Source organism: Mesoplodon mirus (genome assembly GCF_964341445.2).
Source record: "Mesoplodon mirus genome assembly, chromosome: 6".
Classification (NCBI taxonomy): Eukaryota; Metazoa; Chordata; class Mammalia; order Artiodactyla; family Ziphiidae; genus Mesoplodon; species Mesoplodon mirus.
In genome coordinates, this window is record NC_138982.1 from 62148552 (window position 1) to 62170068 (window position 21517).

Sequence of the window (21517 nt, forward strand, 5' to 3'; positions counted from 1 at the left end):
ATATTGGAGGAAAACCCTTTATGCTTTTGGCAAAGGGAGGGGAAAAATTTGTTTTTAAATATACCAGAGCTTTCTGTTCTTCTTCAGAAGATTCACCCTTAGGAAAAATTATTTAATCAGAGTCTAACCTGCTGGGGTTTTAGCAGAGCCTAACTGACCTGGGGGAAGGGAAATACCCAACTCCAGCTTGCTTCAGTCATTCTGTCCCAGCTGAAGGGGAGGTGGAACTGAGAAGCATATGGGAAGATCACAGTCCAGAGGCTCAGGCTCACTAAAGGACTGAGACCTAGTCATAAAATGAACATTTCCCCTCTTCCCACACCTTTCAGTACATTACTAAAGGCCTACTTACACCAGTTCCTTTTACCGAGTGCATCATGCCCTGCTATCAGGAAAAACATTACAAGACATACTAAAAGGCAAAAAGCATAGTTCAAGGAGACAAAGCAAGCAACAGAACTAGACCCAGATATGTCAGGGATGTTGGAATTATCAGTTCAGAGGATTTAAAGCATGACTGATACGCTGAGAACTTTAATGGATAAAGAAGACATCATGCAAGAACAGATGGGCAATGTAAGCAGAGAGTTGGATATTCTAAGAAAGAATCAAGGAGAAATGCTAGGAATCAAAAACACTGGGACAGGGCTTCCCTGGTGGCGCAGTGGTTGAGAGTCCGCCTGCCGATGCAGGGGACACGGGTTCGCGCCCCGGTCTGGGAAGATCCCACATGCCATGGAGCGGCTGGGCCTGTGAGCCATGGCCACTGAGCCTGTGCGTCTGGAGCCTGTGCTCCACAATGGTGAGAGGCCCTTGTACAGCAAAACAAACAAACAAACAAACAAAACATTGGGACAGAAATGAAGAATGCCTTTGATAGACTTATTAGTGAACTGTACATGGCTGAAGAAGGAGTCTCTGAACAGGAGGATATCTCAATAGGAACCTCCAAAACTGAAAAATAGATTAAAGCCTAAAAAACCCCAGAATATCTAAGTGTTATGGGACAACTACAGAAGGTGTAACATACATGCACTGGGAATACCAAAAGGAGAAGAAAGAGAGAAATATTTGAAACAATAATGACTGAGAATTTGCCCAAATAAATGTCAGACACCAAACTACAGATCTAGGAAGGTCAGAGAGGATGAAGCAGAATAAATGCCAAAAGTTTTACCTAGGCATATCATTCTCAAATTATAAAAAAATCAAAGATAAAGAAGCCAGAGGGCGAAACACCTTACCTAGAGATGAGTAAAGACTGATTTCTGCTTAGAAACCATGTGAGACAGGAGACAGTGGAATGAAATATTTAAAGTGTTGAGAAAAAAATCCCACTGACCTAGAATTCTGTAATTTAAGAGTTAACATAGAATTATCCTTCAGGAGGGAAGGAGAAGTAAAGAATATTTTAGATAAACAAAAACTGAGGAATTTGTTTCTAGTAGACTTTCTTGAAATAAATGTTTTTAAAAAGTTCTTTAGAGAGAAGGAAAAAGGTATAGGTCAGAAACAGATCTACACAAAGAAAGGAAGAACACTGGAGAAGGAATAAGTGAAGATAAAAGAAAAACTTTTATGTTTCTTATTCTCAGTTGAGTTAACAGACAACAGTTTGTTCAAAATGATAATAGCAACAATGTATTCAATATTGTATATATATATATTCATATGTATATATAATGAAGTGAATGATAGCAGTGATATAATGGAGGTGAGGGGAGAATTAGGATTATTTTGTTATTATAAGGTACTCATACTATCTGTGAAGCAGTTTAGTGTTATTTGAAGGTGGACTTGGATTAGTTCTAAACGTATATGATAAATACTAGGACAACAAATAAAAAGCATTTTAAAAAAGGTAAACTAACATACTAAGAAAAGAGAGAAAATGGAATCATGTAAAGTGCTCAATTAAAACCAGAAAAAGTAGAAAAAAGTGGAAGATAAAAATAACAACAAAGAACAAGAGCAAAAAAAAAAAAAAAGAAAAAGTAACAAATTTGTAGACATTAATTTAACTATATCAATAATTACTTTGAATACCAATGGTCTAAATGGACCAATTAAAAGAGTGTCAGTGTGGATCAAAAACAAAAATCCAACTATACATTGTCTAAAAGAAACTCACTTTAAAATAAAGACCCATATACAAAAAAGTAAAAGGATGGAGAAATATAAACCATGCTAACACTAATCAAAAGAAAGCAGAAGTAATATTAATTCCAGACAGAGCAGATTTCAGAGCAAGGAAAGTTATCAGGAATAAAGAGGGACATTGCCTTATGATAAAGGGATCAGTTCTCCAAGAAGACATAACAGTTCTTAATATTTATATATTATATTTAACAACAATGTTCAAATATGTGAGGCAAAAACTGGAAGAACTTTCTGCTTGCCAGCAGAAATATATATATATATATATATATAAGTTCATTATTATAGTTGTAGACTTCAACACTCCTCTATCGGAAATGGACAAGTCCAACAGGCAAAAAATCAGTAAGGACAGAGTTGAAGTCATCAATGCCATCAATCAACTGGATATAAAGTACATCAATAGACTACTTTATCCAACAAGAGCAGAATATACATTCTTATAAAGCTCACATGGATTTTCACCAAGATAGATCACATTCTAGGCCATAAAACACACAGTAACAAAAAGAATAGAAATCATATAGTGTCTGCTCTCAGATCATAATGAAACTAAACTAGAAATCAATAACAGGATGATTGCTGGAAAGTCTCCAAATACTTGAAGATTAAACAACACACTTCTAAATAACACAAGGGTCAAAGAAGAAATATAAGAGAAATGGAAAAATATTTTGAACAAAATAAAAAAGAAGACACAATCAATATTTGTGGGACACAGTGAAAGCAGTGCTAAAGTGAGAAATTTATAGTATTGAATACATACATTAGAAGAAAAGATCTAAAATCAATCACCTAAGTTTCTACCTTAGAAAACTAGAAAAATAAGATAAAATTAAATCCAAAGTTAGCAGAAGAAAAGAAATAATAGGAATTAGAGCAGAAATCAATAATATTGAAAACAGGAAATCAATAGAGAAAATAAATGAAACAAATAGCTGGTTCTTTGAAATGATCAATAAAATCAATAAGCCTCTATCCAAGCCACCTAAGGCAAAATGAGAGAACAACTCTATGTCCACAGGTTTGATAACCTAGATGAAACTGACTGATTTCTTGAAAGACACAACTTGCCAATACATATGAAGAGATAGACTATCTGAACAGGCCTATATCTATTAAATAAATTGAACCAATAATTAATAAGCTCTTAAAACAGAAAGCACCAGGCCCAAATGGATACACTGGTGAATTCCACCAAACATTTAAGGAAGGAATTATACCAATCATGTACAATTATTTTCAGAAGATAGAAGCAAAGGGAATACTTCCTAATTCATTCTATGAGGTCAGCATTGTCCTTATAACAAAACCAGAAAAAGACATTACAGGAAAAGAAAACTACAGACCAATATCTCTCATGAACATAAATACAAAAAGCCTATCTTCAGGTCCATATATACTAGGGATCACCCTTTATTCCTCAGCCTCTCATCTAATCAACTCCAAGTCCACTGATGAATTTTTCATATAAATATTGAATCCTTAAACTTTCTTTTAATCATGCTATCTTGTCCTAGGCCACTAGTATCTGCCTGACTGTAACAATGGGCTTTTATTCTCCCCTTTGCCAGAGTTGTGTGACTGTCACTTCTTTTCTCCCTCTTCCCCACTTCTCCTAAGTCCCTTTCAAGTTTCAGTAATGCTGGACATTTTTAGATTCTCTAAACTTAACCATATCCTAACTCATCGTGGGGATGTTTGCATATACTTTTTTTTCTACCCAGAATACTCCCTAATTTCACCCATCTCCCCAAACCAGTCTGGAGCTCCTACTAAACAACTGGGCCAAAACCAGATAGGGCATCACTTAGGCTAAGAAGCCTTTCTTGAACCTCAGCTGTTGGGTTAGTTTCCTTCCTCTGTGCTTCTAGAGTGTTATTTCTCATACAGTTTTAGTAGTTAATATTCTGAGTTTCTTGTCTGTACCTCCCATCTAAACTGTCTTTTCTGCAAGGATAGAATACAAATCTGTCTTGTTCATCATTATAGCCATTATTTATCTAAGTAACTGGGACATAATAGGTCCTCAAGAAGTATTTGGTGAATGTCTACACCTTCATGAAAGCTGGCTACATTAGATGTATATGGTTTTCTGAATTAATGTGAAGATGGATACATAGGTCATGTTAACTCACAGTGGGCATAAGAATGGTAAATCTAGTTTGTTCTATAGCGGAGAGAGTTGTAACAGCTCCTTTGCAATATTTTGGGAGCAACTTCTGCAAAAGGTAAGGCTGTTATAAAATATTTCACAAAATATGATGAAAAACCTGCCCTTGGGGATCAGAGCTGTAAAATAAAGTTGATGAAATTTACTGTTAGACATCTCATGTCAAACAAACCTTATAACTCTTGTTTTGTGCCTCCCAGCTTGAGTGCATAAGAGAAAAAATGCAAATTTTCCAAATGAAGTACAGCTAACAGTGCATAAATCTCAAGAAGACAGTACGATACACTTATTAAAACTTGGCAAGGATCAAAATGAATGTCTTTTTCTCTGAAATGTCAGCTTTTTTCTTTTTAAGGTTAGCTTTTCCCTAAAGCTACATCAATTATAAATAATTGTCTGCTAGCAAAACTAGCACAGCTACACTTAAATAAACTAAGAAATTAAACTGATTAAAAAATAAAGAGATTTTACCCTTTTTTTTTGATAGAATGGCTTCAAAAGAATGCCAAATGACCTTCCTATCTTTGTATATATAGGAATATTAATTTAACATTATGAGAGACATAGATTAATGTTCAACCGTTGTTTAAAATAATTCTCTGGGAATCTAACTTTGGACTTGCCTTATAAAGGAAGTTACTTTAGTATTACAATTCTGACAGTCATCTTAGTCAAGATTCTTTTTTCTGTACAACTGAAATCAAGCCATGCCAGTTTAAGTAACAAAGGGGAATTTATTTTAAGGATATAAGAGTATATCATGGAACCCAAAAGCTAGAATGTAGGTAGTCCTCAGGAAAGGGAAAGCTTCCATAAAATTCCCTCCCTTCTAACTTTTTAAAATTCCTTTTGTCCTTTCTTCTGTTTTTTTTTCTTTCTCTAGTCGACATGGTAGAATATTGTTAACCCAAGAATCACTCTCTCAGTCTCAAATATACATTCTCACGAGAAAGAATCTTGTTTGAATTTATTCACGTATTTATGGACTCTGTCCACTAAATCATTACAAGGATGGGCTGGGTAGTGCAGGAAAACATGGCTGCCAAAGCTCACAGATTGTTGCCAGGCAAAGGGGAGGGAAACAAGGCGCAGATTATTGGTGCACTATAGGTGTTTATTCATCTGTGGATGGAACCAAGAAATACTAACCTCATATTAAATTAGAAGATATAGTAAAAAAAAAAAAAGAAAGAACATAATGTTATGTTCAAATAAAGTGTCTTTCTGGCTCACCTGGAGTTCTATCTTCATCTACTCTGAACCTGTTTACCTAAGTTGTATGTAGGTGTATTTGTATTGGCAACACATGTTTCAGGGACCAATGCCAGTTCTTTTTTTTTTTTTTTTTACCACTTATGTAGTCCATGCTTCTCAGCGGTAAATATATGAATGACAGTGAGAATAACTGAGGATCACATTAATAAATTCATTCAGGGTGTCATGCTCATTTGTGAGGACCTTGCAATGAACACTGCTGGATAAAAAAGTCCAAGTATGAGTTTCATACCCATCTGTTTTAGCAATGTCGGATGAATGTCTCTCTCAAAACCACCTCCTCCATAGTTTTTTTTTTTTTTTTCCCCTTATTTTTGTGGTACGCAGGCCTCTCACTGTTGCGGCCTCTCCCATTGTGGAGCACAGGCTCCGGATGCGCAGGCCCAGCGGCCGTGGCTCACGGGCCCAGCCGCTCCACGGCATGTGGGATCCTCCCGGACCGGGGCACGAACCCGTGTCCCCTGCATCAGCAGGCAGACTCTCAACCACTGCGCCACCAGGGAAGCCCTCCTCCATAGTTTTTTGAAGGCTCCCGGGACGTTTTCAAAACTCCTCCTTTAGCTTTGGTTACTCTATATATGCTGATGACACTCTAATATACATGGCCAACCCCATCACTTTCCCAACAACTTGACCTATATTTTACTTTTTATTATTTCCAATTGCTATCTCAAAAGTAAAAACTTCAAAACTGAACTCATTTCTGTGCCATCTCTTCAACCCTCACTCTGTGAACTCTTCCCTGTTCTTCAACAACCATGTTTCTTCAGTCTTCAAATCCTGTTGGAGTTTATGAAATCCCCTTGAATCTATTATCTTTGGCCTGTGCCCTCTGCATTGATTTATTCCAGACTCATCATTTCTATCTCAGACTAATATAACCATATTTTAAACGTGTCTCTTTGTCTCCATTTTCTCCTTTGGCTCTATTTTTACATTACCACCAGAATTATCTTTAAAAGATGCTGTTATAAGCATACTGAGATGATTAATTTCTGTTTTAAAACAATTTTGTAATTTCCATTGTGAACAGTGTAATGTCTGAGATGCTTTTAAATTTGACCCCAGCACAGCTTTTTATCCTATCTCCCTGCCACACATGCTATGTTTGAACCACCCAGAACTTCTGGCCATGCCACACACGTCTTGCTCCCATACTTTGTGAATATAATACTTGCTATATTACATATTAATTATTTGTTATCTCTCACTTCCCTCAATAGACAATGGGTTCCTCAAGGGCAGAGATACAGTCTTTGTTCCTATTTTTGTCCCTCTTAGGGCAGTGTCTGCAATAGAGCTGGTGTTGAATAAATGCTGGTTAAAAACACTATGCCCATCCAAAAAGCTTATACATTTATTTTTCAACTGGGAAAGGACTGCACATTGCAGGAAGCAGGAATTTATCATGTGCCCTGATGATTTTCCTCCACTTTTGAAACATCAGTGATCATTACCTTGCGTTATGGAAATTTATTTGCTGAAGAATTCTGTGTCATAGGTGACAGCCAGAAATTACAATGCTGAGAAAAATTTTAAAAGGACAATCTTACCTCCTAACTACAAGTTTCTTCTTTTCCCTTTTTAAGTTTAGTCCTTAAGGTATATTTAAATATATTTATATCATACTAATTTACATTTTGAGAAATCTTTTTGTAATTTTATGTTGCCTCTAAAGCTTGGCTATCCTTGACAATTTGAAAAATCCCATACATATGTAATAGGACACATAGTCAGTGTTTGCCAGGGCATGAAGAAAGTAGATGCTCCACTTCAAAGTAAAGCTAAATTTCAGGACGTGTAAAAGGGAGATGGTGGAAAACCTGTTTTACAATCTTGAACTGACCATCAACTTCTAACTATAAAAAAGTTTGAGAAGCCAAGAGTGGAGTGAAGATTGAAAGAGTGTTTTGGGCCAGTTTCTGGTCTGCCTTGTGTCCCATCTCCCTTCAGAAGAGGAAGGCTTGGTACCTACTATCAAAATATAATTTCAAGAGTTAAGAACATGATGTTCTATAAATATAGAATTTACATGTTTCTTTTATTCATTAAGGATGGAACTACCAGGATGGTTCAAAAATCTAGATTCAAATGATGTGAAAATTGTAGATGAAAAAAACCCTACCGATTAACATGTAACTTCACAGAAACAGAGCTTTATGATTAGTAAAAGATGATCACACAAAGGTACATTTTCCTAGAGGATAAGATAACCTTTGAGTGGGCTCTTAGAGTGTATCTGAAAAGGCATGTAGTTATTCCTTTAACTTATTTCCAGGTTTTGGATAATGTCTGTTGACAGTCCCTGACTGTCATTTCAAGCCTGGTAAGATGTACATCAATGGGTCCCTGCAGCTGGGGACACAGTTGGCTGGTTTTTTACTCCATCTGAGGAGTCAGAAGTACAATTGTTAGGCTGGTGGGTTGCTGGTGTTTGAGCCAAAGAGAGGTGAGCATGTGGCTGTCCTGCATTCCCACAGCGTGGCAGGGCAAAGGATGAAAGAGCGTTTCTATAGGTCTGACATGGGACATGCAAAAACGTAAGAGAAAGTGGGTCATTCATAACTCTCTCTAGGAGGACCACTGATATCCTACAGAGAGAAGTGAGAATGATCACTTGATGCCTAGGGGCTCAGTAAGCAAAGGTCTGAGGAGAACGTGCCACCTGCATCCAGAGCAATGCAGGTAAGAAGTCCCCACTGGATGGAGTGGAGTGGTCTTTGGAGAATGGTCTGCTTTAAACACCTGGGAGGCTCATACCAGGCAAGTTAAGACTGTTCTGTTTTAACCCTCATCCTTTCCTGTGATCCTAACATAGGCAATCAATAAGACTGAAACATGAATGGATGATGAGGAATGGAAACCCAAGATTTTCTTAATGGTTGCTTGACTCCAGGCTTCCCTGCATTCAGGAGGCCCAACCACTGTGAAACAGAACAGCCTTAATGTTAAGTCACATGCAGAGTTTTGACAATTATGTGGGACTGGACATTTTTATTACTCATCTAAGAACTTTTATTACCTGTGAGTGACAAAAAAGTTCTGAGACCAGCCACAGTTGTCCTCCAGGTAGTGTCTACCAAGTACAAAATAAGGTTACTTGATGAGCTGGGCTTGCTTAATGGAAGTGTGTGTGTGTGTGTGTGTGTGTGAGAGAGAGAGAGAGAGAGAGAGAGAGAGAGAGAGAGAGAGAGAGAGAGAAGGAATGTGTCTTTTTAAGCATGACCTTGAAGTTATGTTTTTGAATTCAGTAAGTCTGTGCTCTCAATTTCTTCATGGTTAATTTTTATCTCTTTAAATTGAATTTCTAGTTCAGAAAACTTGCATTCAGATCTTGTCTTCAGACTGACACAATGAAGCATGGATTTGCCCAAGCTCTCAGGAATACTGTCCTCCTGATACAGACGTGGTAACCTGTTTGCACAATTGCTGGTGTGCCAGTTAAATGCATTCTGCTTCAGCAGAAAGGATATTTTATCTCTAGAGGTGTTACTGTTTCTACATGTTTCATTTCATTTTGTCACTAATCATGGTCTTGAAAAACAAGCACTTCATATTTTTCACTTTAATATGTAACTTGGCATGGGATTATTTTTTGGCTCTGCTTTGTTTTGCATAAGTATGCATAAACTAAGATATTTCCCTAAATATAAGTATGATAATGTCCATTTAAGGCTTCTGAAAAGTGCCAGAATAATTTATACAATATTTTTATGAGTTTAATTTTCTATTGCACCAGTCAATGCATTGTAAAAATTCTTTTTTGAAGCAAAAAAAGTACTGTACAGAAGTGATCAGAGTTTTTATGCAACATACTGCTCTTGATTGAGTCAGAATTGAAGTTTGTTTACTGTTCCCTCTGTCTGGAAAGTTCCTTGCTCTGACTGCCCCATGTCTTCCTCTATCCCTGCATTCAGAGACCTCTCTGACCATCTAACCTAAATTTGGGCTCAATTATTTTCTATTTCTTGATCCTTATTCTTCAAAGCCCCTGACCTATAATTATATGTTTGTTTATTGTCTTTCTGCTGGCAGTAAAATTATAAGATGGACAGCAGGAGGGGCTATGTTTTCTTCACTGCAGTATTTTTGGAACCTGGAACAGTGGACTCTCAATAAATATTTGTTGAATAAATGAATCAAGGGATGCATACTGGAAATACCATTCCTGATCATTCAAAGAGCACAGCTGTCTGAGAAACACAGTCTTGCACAAGAAACTTCTAGTAGTATTACACATCCACTTGAAAGTTGTCATTGTATGAGATTTAAAGGAAAGACTTGGTGAATTTATACCATGAACAGTAAGATAACCACCATAGCCTCAAAACCACCATATTTTTCAAATATTTAGCACATACTGTTGGCCTGGCTTAGTGCCAAAGACTTACCATACATTGTTTCATTTACTCTTCCATGTTACACCATGTGTGAACTAAACGTATCCTTACCTCATTTAATCAATTAAACTGGGTCTTACAGCTTCCCCAAGGTCGCATAGTAGGTGAGTTGTGGCAGGACCAGGACTCAAACTCAGGTCTGCCTTCATTTCAAAGCCCAGTCATAGCCACATGACTATCATTGTCTTTTCTTATCCATGCTGGTTATACTCTTATATAGCTGACTGCCAATGGAAAATATTTGATGTGTTCTTAAATGAATATTGGCAGGCACATTAATGTGGAAAGCAGTGGTGCAAGAGTTAGTGTCTTAACTATAATACTTGAGATTATTAGTCCAGTAACAAGATAGATTCAGTGTGGAGAAGCATAGAATTTTTTTTGACTGACTGCAGAACCAACGAGACATCCTACTTGCAGCATATATATAAACAGACATTAAAAACTACAGCATATTTAGGAAGCCAAAAATAAGTTCACCACAGGTGACACTCTGGAAAAGTTGGAGAAGTGTGAGTTGATATTCTCTCTCTGCCCCCCCCCCTTATCTCTCTCTCTCTCTCAACTCTTAAACTCACATACCCCCATGCGTCCTGTATTTGATATAAGGAAAAGAGAGTTCTAGGCTTGTCAAAGACTTAGATTCTAGTCCTGACTTTGCCTATTGTGACCTTTGATGAGTGACTGACTGAACAGTATGTATGTGGGACTTCTGAACTACTTGAGTTAATTCTTCTTGCGTCTGCCATTTGCTAGCTTTGTAATTTTGGGTTGTTATTCAAACTTTCTGAAATATGGTAGGGGCTCAGTAAGTGTTAGCCAAGTGTTACCCACTCCAGCACAAAGCTTCCGGCACCTGCCCTTTCTTTCTCTTCTCCTCTCCCTCTTCCTGCTTCTCTGCAGGGCTCCCTTGCTCCCTCTGCGGGCCGAGAGCCGCAGTACCAAGCCTTCTGGTTGCTATGGGTACCGAGGTAACGCGGTAACCAAGGAGACCAAGGCGGAAGCTCCAGGCAGCTCGCTGCGGCGGACGACGGCGACGCACAAGTCTCCGGGCTCCAGGTGGGTCGGCTGGCTGCGGTGGCGGCGGGCCTCGCAGTCGGCGTAGCGGGCAGCACGCCGGGTCTGGGTGGTGCGGGGAGCGGGCCGGAAGGCGGGAAAGGAGACTGGGCCCCAGGGGAGCTGGGGGCGCCGGCCCAGCGGGTGTTTGTTGAGCTCCTGGCTTGTGCCCGACACAGTACCAGGCCCGCGGGCTGCAGGAAGCGGCCTAGACTCCCGGAGTTGGGAGTCTTCTTTTTTTCCAAAGCAAAGACTTCCCAGCCCTTGATGCTAATGGAGACATGAACGAGGGTGCACCCTAAACAGTGAAGCCCGGGCCTTCGTAACATCACTTGTACCCTTTCTACAACCCAGCCTTTTCGAATGAAGTCTTTTTTTTGAGGTACGTGGGCCTCTCACTGTTGTGGCCTCTCCCGTTGCGGAGCACAGGCTCCGGACGCGCAGGCTCAGCGGCCGTGGCTCACGGGCCCAGCTGCTCCGCGGCATGTGGGATCCTCTCAGACCGGGACACGAACCTGCGTCCCCTGCATCGGCAGGCGGACCCTCAACCACTGCGCCACCAGGGAAACCCTCGAATGAAGTCTTTTTGAGTCTTATTTGAAAAATTTGGTTCCCTGACAAACTATTATCACACCTTCTTTTGTAGCCTTCTTTCTGCCTGGGCGGCCACATGCATACACTTCATTCTAGAAGTCCACTCCTCCCTAAAGGTCACGGTGAGGGGTGCCATATTCCTGAGAAATCTGAAGCTGTGGAAGTTTTTTATTCTTCCTCCCATCAGCATTAGAGAAGCTTAGATATACTGTATAGGTTCAGTTATGTATTTTTTATTTGTGGAGTTATCAAGACTCATTAAAAAAAATCCTATAAAGTTGATGCCTACCCAGGATTAAAACTATGTAAACTGTATGCTTATGGAAGGTGAGAAAACACACAACGCACACACCTCTACTTCCCTCTAGCACCTTATCTTAGAGGCTACTAGAGGTCTGCCCTGACCTCCCATAATATTGCCAGTTGTATTACAAATTAATTATTTGAAAGAATCTCGGTCCTTTATTTCCTTCAAAACATTTAATACTTCCTACAATTATTTTATTTGCTTTTAAATTTTTTCCTACTTCCTTCACCAGAGTGTAAGTTTAGTGAGGGTTAGTACTGTACCTGTCTGGTTCACCTTGTTCCTCAGTGCTTAACCTGATACCTGGCACATGGAAAAAAGAAAACAAAAAGATTTGTTGAATTGGGAAAGAGGGTGTGTTTGTTTTAAATTTTTTTTCATGGAGTTGATTATACAGTAAATTCAAAGCAGTAGAAAAATATTAAATACTAAAACCTAGCACATTATTATTGACAGTACACTATGTGTAGATACTCTACTAATTGCTAGGGATTCAAAGATCAATGGTAGGACTACCCTCAAATATCTGCCATACTTGGGGAAATAACATCTATATAATCAAAGCAGCAAAAATAACACAAGACAGAATATAGTAGCAAGTGAGTGTAATACACATTATGTCCTTAAAGGAGAGAAGCTCGTTTCTGATGGAAGAAACCTTCATGGTAGAGGTGGCCTTTGAACTGGGCCCTGAATAGAATAAAGCTTGGTGAGCTGAGACGTGGAAAATAAAGCATAAGGCATAATGGATAATGGAGAATCTTAAGTACCAAGCTGAGTGCTGGGTATTTTTTTTCCTGTGTTTAGGGGGAACTATTCAGAGGCAAAATTCAGAGCAATCTGACACTCAAAAGGGTTTCAATGGTGTTTAAATAAATTGCTGTAAAATTTAGAAAATAGTTTTGGTAAAACAGTTCTTACTCTAAATTTCCTTTTTATGATAGGTTAAGAGTATGAAAGGGGGGGAGAATCTGAATGATATGAATTAGTTATTTTAAGTATGTAGAACAATTTAGGTTTTAAATCCTAAGAGGAGCTAACAGGACTGAGAATAAAATTGTAATTTCTGGCTTTGCCACCAATCTTGGATGGGTGCCTTAATTTTCCCATGCCTAAAATATTCACAAGAGAGCACCTAGGATAACAGTAGATTGTATGAGAATGGATGGGAGAAATAAACTATAAATATATAAAAGGACTTAGGTTTCTAAAAGGTATGATTTATAAATTTAAAACTTGTGTGTATATATATATATATATATATATATATATATATATATATATATTTTGCGGTATGCGGGCCTCTCACTGCTGTGGCCTCTCCCGTTGTGGAGCACAGGCTCTGGACGCGCAGGCTCAGCGGCCATGGCTCACTGGCCCAGCCGCTGCGCGGCATGTGGGATCTTCCCGGACCGGGGCACAAACCCGTGTCCCCTGCATCGGCAGGTGGACTCTCAACTACTGCGTCACCAGGGAAGGCCCTAAAACTTGTATTTTTTTATAATCATATAAAGTTTTTAGTTGATACAGAATAATAATTATATATTACTTTATTATTGTGCCTTTCAAACTTTTTTAAGCTCTAGAAGAGTTTCTTAAGTCTGACCCAGAGGCTCATTATGTAAAAATAGATGAAATCAGGGCAGCTGTGGGTAAAGCAGAGCCTTGATGCTCCTCTCATTTGCTTCTCAAGGTAGTTTCTAAGGCTGCCCCCTTCTCTAACCCTGAACTCTCTGAAGCCCTTTATAGGCCACGAATCAGAGACCTTTTTTTCAGTATTCTGCAAATTAGGGAGGGGGAGATCCCTACCTTTTTATACTGGATAAACAAACTGAAGCTCAGAGACCCTCTGACACAAAGATCTTCTGAACTTAAACCCAGCATCTTTTAATATCACCTATCATTTTTATTTTATTTAAAACAATTTTTATTGAAATATAGTTCATTTAAAATGTTTTATTGGTTTCAGGTGTACAGCAAAGTAATTCAGTTATATATATATGTATATATATATTCTTTTCGATTATAGGTTATTACAAGATATTGAGTATAGTTCCCTGTGCTATATAGTAGGTCCTTGTTGGTTATCTATTTTGTATATAGTAGTGTGTATACTTTAATCCCAAACTCCTAATTTATCCCTTCCCCCACCCTTTCTCCTTTGGTAAATGCAAGTTTGTTTTCAATGTCTGTGAGTCTATTTCTGTTTTGTAAATAAGTTCATTTGTGTCATTTTTTTAGATTCCACATATAAGCAGTATCATGTGGTATTTGTCTTTCTCTGACTTACTTCACTTAGTATGATAATCTCTATGTCGATCCATGTTGCTACAAATGGCCTTATTTCATCCTTTTTCAGGGCTGAGTAATATTTCATTGTTATTCTCCATGGAACTACTTATCATTTTTAGTTGGAAATTATCTTAAAAGGATATCTTGCCCCTTGATATTTAAAGCCAAACTTTTTCAGTTGTTCTTAAGGGAACTGGCACATAGAAGGTAAAAAGTGGGTGACTTGGGTACCATTTAGTGCCCTGAAGCAGTGTTTAATTATCAAATATTTTGGTTGGTTGAAAGATTGAATGCAGACTGGATGTTAATCTCTGATTTACTTTCAGGGTCTATGGTAGGAGAAAATGACATATATTTATTTAGTAGGGCACTCAAGCATAAGATGTTATGCTAAGGACCATGTGTCATTAGATTAGTCCTTTCCTTAGATTAAAAAAATATATATATATACACATATATATTTAAAATAAGGATTATATCAGGCAGAGAAACTGTTAAAATTCTTTTATTAATTTATTTTTAATTAAATTCATTTTCATTTAACTTTTCTTGGTTAGGCCTTTGACTTCTAAGTACTATGGTAAATACCCATCCCCCAAATCTTGCTTATTAGACCCCTTGAAAATATGTGCTAAAGTAAAGAAAAATCCTTATTTATTGGCTTTTAAGTTTTCAGCTCTAAGATGATCTGGGTTGTTAGAAGAATCAACTAACCTTAGATAAGTTTTCAGTTATATGAAAACAGTGGTTTCCCAAATATCCCATTCTGCCAATGGTGTGATGGTAAATTCTCTGAGTCTAGGGCAGCTCTTGAATACTCTGAGTTTCTAGATTTATAGAGCATAAATTCCTTGTTTCCATTCTGTTGCGGCAGGCCTTGATGCTTGGGTTGCTTTCCCAAAATGGGAACTTATGTAGAAGGATCATTCAAACCGTCATGGGCAGTTCTGGGTCATATTGTGTGTATGTGTCTGGGGAAGAAGAAGGCTGGGGACAAAAATGATGCAGTCTAATAAATCAGGTAACTAGCAAATTTTCCAAATAACTACTGAACTTTTGGTATTCAATTATAAGAAAAAATTTATTGATCAAGGACACATGGAATTATGAGGTTTGCATGACAGAGAGTATATCTGTATTTCCATGGTTCCATTAAGTGACTAAAGTTTTGTGCCTTGCTATTCTTCCTGCTGACATTGTTATATCCTTGCTGTCCCAAGAACGGTGACTAATTCTCTGTTGGTTTCAGGAAAAGAAACAGGCAGAAGAGCATGACTCACAATTATAATCTTCCTTTTTTTCTTCATGCAAGAAAATTGGCCTTTGTTTGTGGCTTGATAAAACATTTAATTGAGAAGAAGCCTTACTAATTGCATTCAGTGAAGTGAAATACCCCCTGAATAAGGCTATTTATTGGCTAAATCACATTATCAGCAGAGCTATAAATCTGAATCATCTCATCCTAATGAAATTTACAGATTTTTCTTTCATTCATTTCAGTCCTTGTGTGTCAGTTCAGCTTTAAAATTGTATACCTCAATGCATAAATGAAGTTAAGGCAATTTAAGTTATTTTAATTAATCAGACATATTAACTTTGGGGATTCTTTTATTTTACTTTTTGATGATAATGGTAATGATAACATTATGGAACTTTTCAAGAAAAACTTAACTGACAGTAGATGAGTGTCCAGCTGTTGGATTTCCTGATTTAGATCAAAAAGGGATACATAGACTCTCTGTTACTCTATGTCCTAGAAGTTTTTAAAAGGTGCCTTTTGTAGTCTCTGATAGAAATGAGACGAAGGTTTTACCTACAAAGAAGGGGCAGAAGCAAACCAAATTTTGTTTTTCATTCCTGTGGCATCTTTGACACTGATTTTGGCTTTGAGAGACAGGACTTGGTGGTTGAGAAATGAATCTGACTTAGACGTCTCTCCTAAGTACTTTCTTCTTTCAGAATGTCTCACGGTATTGTCTTTATTTCCCCTTGACTGTGAGTCCTTTGAGGGAAGACACCATGTCTTATTTACCATTGTGACTTCAGTACCCACAATAGGGCTCACAAAGGAGCAGCTAAATAACTGTTGATTGAAGGCACAAATATACTTTGTCCTATGATGCAGCCATTACATTACTTACAGTATAAAATTATTATGTATAATTCCATTATGGGATTCTCTTCAGAGAATAAATTCCCTTAGAATTTCCTCTAAGGAATTAAACATCTACCCTTTCAGGCTAAATCTGATTTCTGGAGGTAGAGTAATTTGAAACTAGATTTGAGTGAACAAAGTAGTTGCTTCTGCTGGCCACCATCATTTTTAGTTTTGAATGAGGTATAGCAAAGTGGATTTGTGTGTTTGTTGGATATATGATGGACTCTGCAGACAGTCTCAAAAGAGGCATTCCAAAAATGTTTTGATCAGTGGTTGCATCATTGGAATTGTAAAATAATCTCCCAGAGATTCGATTCATTCGATTGTGTTGACTTTAATGTCACAGTAGACTTAACACTTGATTACTCCTGTTCTGATGTCTTCTCTGCTTAAGTCTTTGAGCATACCTTCTAGGCTTATTTCCTGTTCTTCCTTCTAAAAGTTTCAGTGATTCTCATTAGCTACAGAACACATTCCAAATGCTTTAACTTGGGATTTAACGTCACCCATTATTGGGCCTCAGCCTACATTTCCAAGTTTACACCTACTTTTCCCCCTCCATTCAAGAGCTGTTTTCTTCTAGCAGTGAGGAAAGTTCATCCCATCCATATCTTTATATATATTAGCCCCCCTTCACCTTAAAGCCCCACTTTAAATGCTAGCCAGCTTGAATTCTCTTCTTTTGCTCCCCTCTTATATCTGTAAGTTTTATAGCCTTTGTAATTCCTACGTTGTTTTATGGCTTTGTATATAGGTCTTATATGCCCTATTTGACTCTACACTATTTGAGCCCAGAGAACAGATCTCCTTGGGCCTTGACTCCTTCATGTCTCTCAGTACAGTGCTGTGCATATAGCAGAGCCTTAATAAATATTTATAGGGGTTATGAGCACATGGGAGCACATATATAAAATGACGGTATCAAATGGTTTGGGCATTTATGACTATGGACTCTATTATATTGCCTCATATTTAAGTGTGTTTGGAAATTTTTATTCATATAAAAATCTAATAGTTGTGCATGTGATTCAGCAGTTCAACATTACTGAGTAAATTATTATAGAACCGTGAGTAATTGGGATACTCAGGAAATAGGGTGTTCTGAATAATTTAATTTTCTGGCTAACTTGGAGTTAGGCAAAAAATCTTTTTTGTTTCATTTCTTGTTGAAAAATTCTTTCAAAATATTCTAATTTTTGATCTTAGGCAAAGAGCATCATTAAATTTTTCTTTGATAAATGAGTATACTTGAATGCCTTTGGGTAATTATTGCATACCTTAATTCTCATTTTACATTACTGTATATGTAAAAAAAAAGGTTTTCAAGTTTGTATTGTGTTTCTAAGGTTCTTTTCACTGCCTACCTAGCTTTGGATATTATTTTTGGCTGGGAACAAATACCTGATATATATTGTTATCATCTTAATCATAGAAAGAGCCAGAATATGTGCTCTATTTGTCTTAAGGAATTCATTCTTCACTTTCAGTTTCCACAGTCTTTTGCTATATAATTATTGGTAAAATTTTAGTTCCATCAGATATGTTATAGTTATAACTATATTAGCATATAAATATTTGTATAACACAATGCATTTATCATTTATAATTTCTTGTTGTTTAACCATTGATTCGCTTTTTTCCCTCATAATGTTTTCTTGTTTAAAAATTTTCCTGAGTTATATGTATTTTCAAATTTGTAACGTTAACCACTTTATGTTGACATAATTCTTTTGCCTTTGTTACTTTTTCAGAAGTTTTCACAAATCACGATAATTTTTAGACAATACTAAGACATTAATCATGAACACCAAAGATTTTGTGGTTCTTCCATGGGGAAAACCTGGAAATTCTTTAAAGCTAAAATATAAGTAAGTGCATATGTGTTTAGTACTTAAATAGAATAGTTGCTAAAGTTTCTGTATTTTATAATTTAAAGTATTCTTTTCATATGAGGCTGTTTAGAGTTGAGATAAAATTTTGTGAATTCTCATCTCCATTTTCTTCACATTGTTCTATTTTAAGAGAGTAGGTTTGAAATATTATAAATCTATAATGGTTTAAAAATGAGGACTAAAAATACTTATGACACAAGAATCTATGCAAATTGGGTTCATCAACTATTGAAGCAATACAACAGAAAGTTACAAATATTTTTGTAACACTTCTACAAAATTAGAAAAGAATCACCCTGAAGAAACTGAAAGAAATTGAAATTTAGGGAGACTGTTAAAGTGAGAGACGAGACCTTTAAACAGGGAATAGAAATCACTAACTACCTTTGCACTTTGCATTGTTAAAGGACTTTATGTTGAATTCACCTTTCCCAGGACAGGTACCTTCTGTCGTAGGTTGCTTTGGAGATGCATTCGGCCTGAGTCAAGCAATTCTGGGTATCCTAGAAATTTCAGGACATGGTAGGGGTACCAGAAGGTTCAATATTATCATTTCCCTTTGAGATCATCTAGAGCCACTGGGAATTCCTAAGGCCTTCCTCTCAAATATGATTCAGGGCCAGCCATCATGGGTTGGGGGCAGACTGTCAATGTTTAATTTTAGTTTCTGAGTTCCCTGATCCAGATAAATAGTCCTGTGGTTACTCAGTGTCTTCATAGCTTTCCTAATTCTCCCTTTACTTTCGAGATACTGTGTGGAAAAGCATTTTGTCAACTGGAAAAATTTATATGGCATTATCATTATTAGGTTTACTAGTTTTTGGTAGGGAGGGGAGCTATCCAATTGCTAGTATCACCACTTTTACTTTTTTAATGCAAAAAGAGAAGGGACAATGCATTTTGGTGATAAGTTTTAAGTCTGTGTGTATATACCTATAAACATTCATCCAACAAACATTTGTTAAGTACACATAGTCTATACACTGTGCTAAGGAACAATGGGTACAAAAGAAGAAAGTCACAATCTTTGCCCTCAGGTAGCTTGTGGAGGATGTGAATAAGTAAAATTACATTTACAAAGTAGTGTGAAACATGGTGTGATATTAAAGCACAGGTAGCTATGAGAACATGGCCCAAACTGCTAGGCCAGGGGTGAGGAGGTCTCCAAGCTTTGCCTGAAAGATGCAGTTAGTTGAGTAGTTACTGGGTGAAACTTGTTCAAAGGCACACAGACACGTAGTCTGGGGACTTTCAGACATATCCAGTTCACTAAGATTTATAGAACAAAATTGGTGAGAATGGCAAGTCATGTAGCTAATAAATTAACTTGTATGCCACACTAAGGAGTTTGGGATTTATCTTGGAGATGAGGGGAATCACTGTTCCCTGGCCTGCATGTCTCCCTGGTCTATCCATGAACCACAACCCATAGAAACTAGGGCGAGAACACCCATTTTATGGTAATTACTCTGGAGTTTCTTTTCTTGCCCTTTCCTTGTTCCAAGTCTTTCTTATTTGACAATTGTCTCAACAATTGTCTTAATGTTGTCTTATGTTTTGGTGTTCTCCAATTCCTCTCTACTCTTTTCCAACCTCCACACCATTTCTGTGGGCTGTTTCTGCCTCTTGGATTTGTTGTGTTGACACAGTCCCTGTGGGATCAACTTTAGTTGCCCTTCTGGCTCTGTGTCTAAGGATGTCTCCAGGAAGAATCTTTTGTCTTGCTCCAGACCCATGGAATTGCACCATCAACTTGACCACTTGGTCAGTAGGCCAGTTGCTTTTCTTCAGTCGCACCCCCTTCCTCTACCGTAGTGGGGACTTTCAAAACATCAAAAGTTTTATAAGCAAACAAGTGACAGAATCACATGTGTGCTTTTGAACTCTTCCTCTGGAGGCCATGTGGAAAGTGTTGTGGGCCACTGAGACTTTGAGCCACTAATCCTGAACTGTGTCCCCAGCCCACCCCAGAGTGAATTAGTTCAGGAAATGGCATCACTGCCCTCTTGGTTGCTCTTGGGATTACCTCAGGTTCCTTCCTTGTCCCTTCCTTGGTCAGTCACCTACTTCTGGTCAGTCTCCAAGTTCAGTTAAGTCTATTTTCTTATATTTCTCAAATGTTCCCATTTTTCTCTCCACTGTCTCTGTCCAGTCAGACCAGCACAGTCTCTCTGTTATTAGGATTACTGAGATAGTCTCCTACCTGGCTGCCTTGCACTCAGCCTTACACCCTCTGATTAATATTCCATTATACAGCCAGAGTGATCTTTCTAAAGTGAAAGTATTATCAAGTCTCAATTCTCTTAAAATCTTTACAAATTCTTATTGCTCATAGAATACAAATCCCAATTCCTCATCATGGCCCACACAACTCTTCATAATCTGGCCACTGTCCACCTCAGCAGTTCCAATTCTTGCCACTCTCCCCATCCTGCACTTAATGCCTGGGCACATGGAACTTCTAGTTCCTGGACTCACACATCACTCTCTTCTACTTGTACCCACACTTTTCTTTCTTCCTGGAACACTGCTCTCACCACTTCCCTTTGACTGGCTAAGTCCTTTCATCCCTTGGAACTCAGCTTAGTCTTCACTTCCACCAGGTACTGTTCCTACGGCCCCAGGGGCTGGGTATATGCCCTTTCTGTGTGCTCAGGTATCTTCCTGTACCTCTCCAATGAAAACACCATTATACTATACTTCAATTACCTTCATGCTTGTCTACATTCCTTTCTATAATGGAAACTCCATTGGGTCTCACATCCTATCACTTATGACAGTGCTTGTTTGTAATAGGGGCTGAATTACTCCTTGTGGAACAGATATAATGAAAATAATGCCTCTCTCTCTCAATATCTTCACCAGCTTTTCTGAATGCTCTAGACAGTTTTCGCCTCCTGTCACTTTCCATAAATCTTCCTGGACTGTCCACTTGGGGACATATCTTTGGCCTGCTTGCTCTTTGGTGGATTGCTCACCCCCTCTCAATTATTTCCGTCTCTTATCTTCATTATTCTTATTTTGGTTCCTTGCCATGGCACACATACCCAAGTAGCCCACACTACTTGATTTTAATAAGACACTAATGAAATAACGAAGGAAGAGATTTAAGCTCATGATAGAGAATGAAAGCTAGAGAACTAGGTTGGTTTACTTCTATGAAAGAGAGACTCAGTGACTAATGCTGACAAGGGACCAGAATTGTAGAATGAA

The 21517-nt window shown here is 37.8% G+C and overlaps 1 protein-coding gene across 1 annotated transcript in view; it reads left to right on the forward strand.

The window, feature by feature from the left end:
• The first annotated feature begins 11028 nt into the window (after positions 1 to 11028).
• The window catches only part of ZBBX (zinc finger B-box domain containing), a 111777-nt gene continuing 101288 nt past the window's right edge, over positions 11029 to 21517 (forward strand). Inside the window, exons 1-2 of the mRNA XM_082625499.1 lie at positions 11029 to 11064; positions 18164 to 18280. Coding sequence (XP_082481625.1) covers positions 18213 to 18280 — 68 coding nt within the window. The 5' untranslated portion in view covers positions 11029 to 11064; positions 18164 to 18212. The remainder of the gene's footprint in view (positions 11065 to 18163; positions 18281 to 21517) is intronic.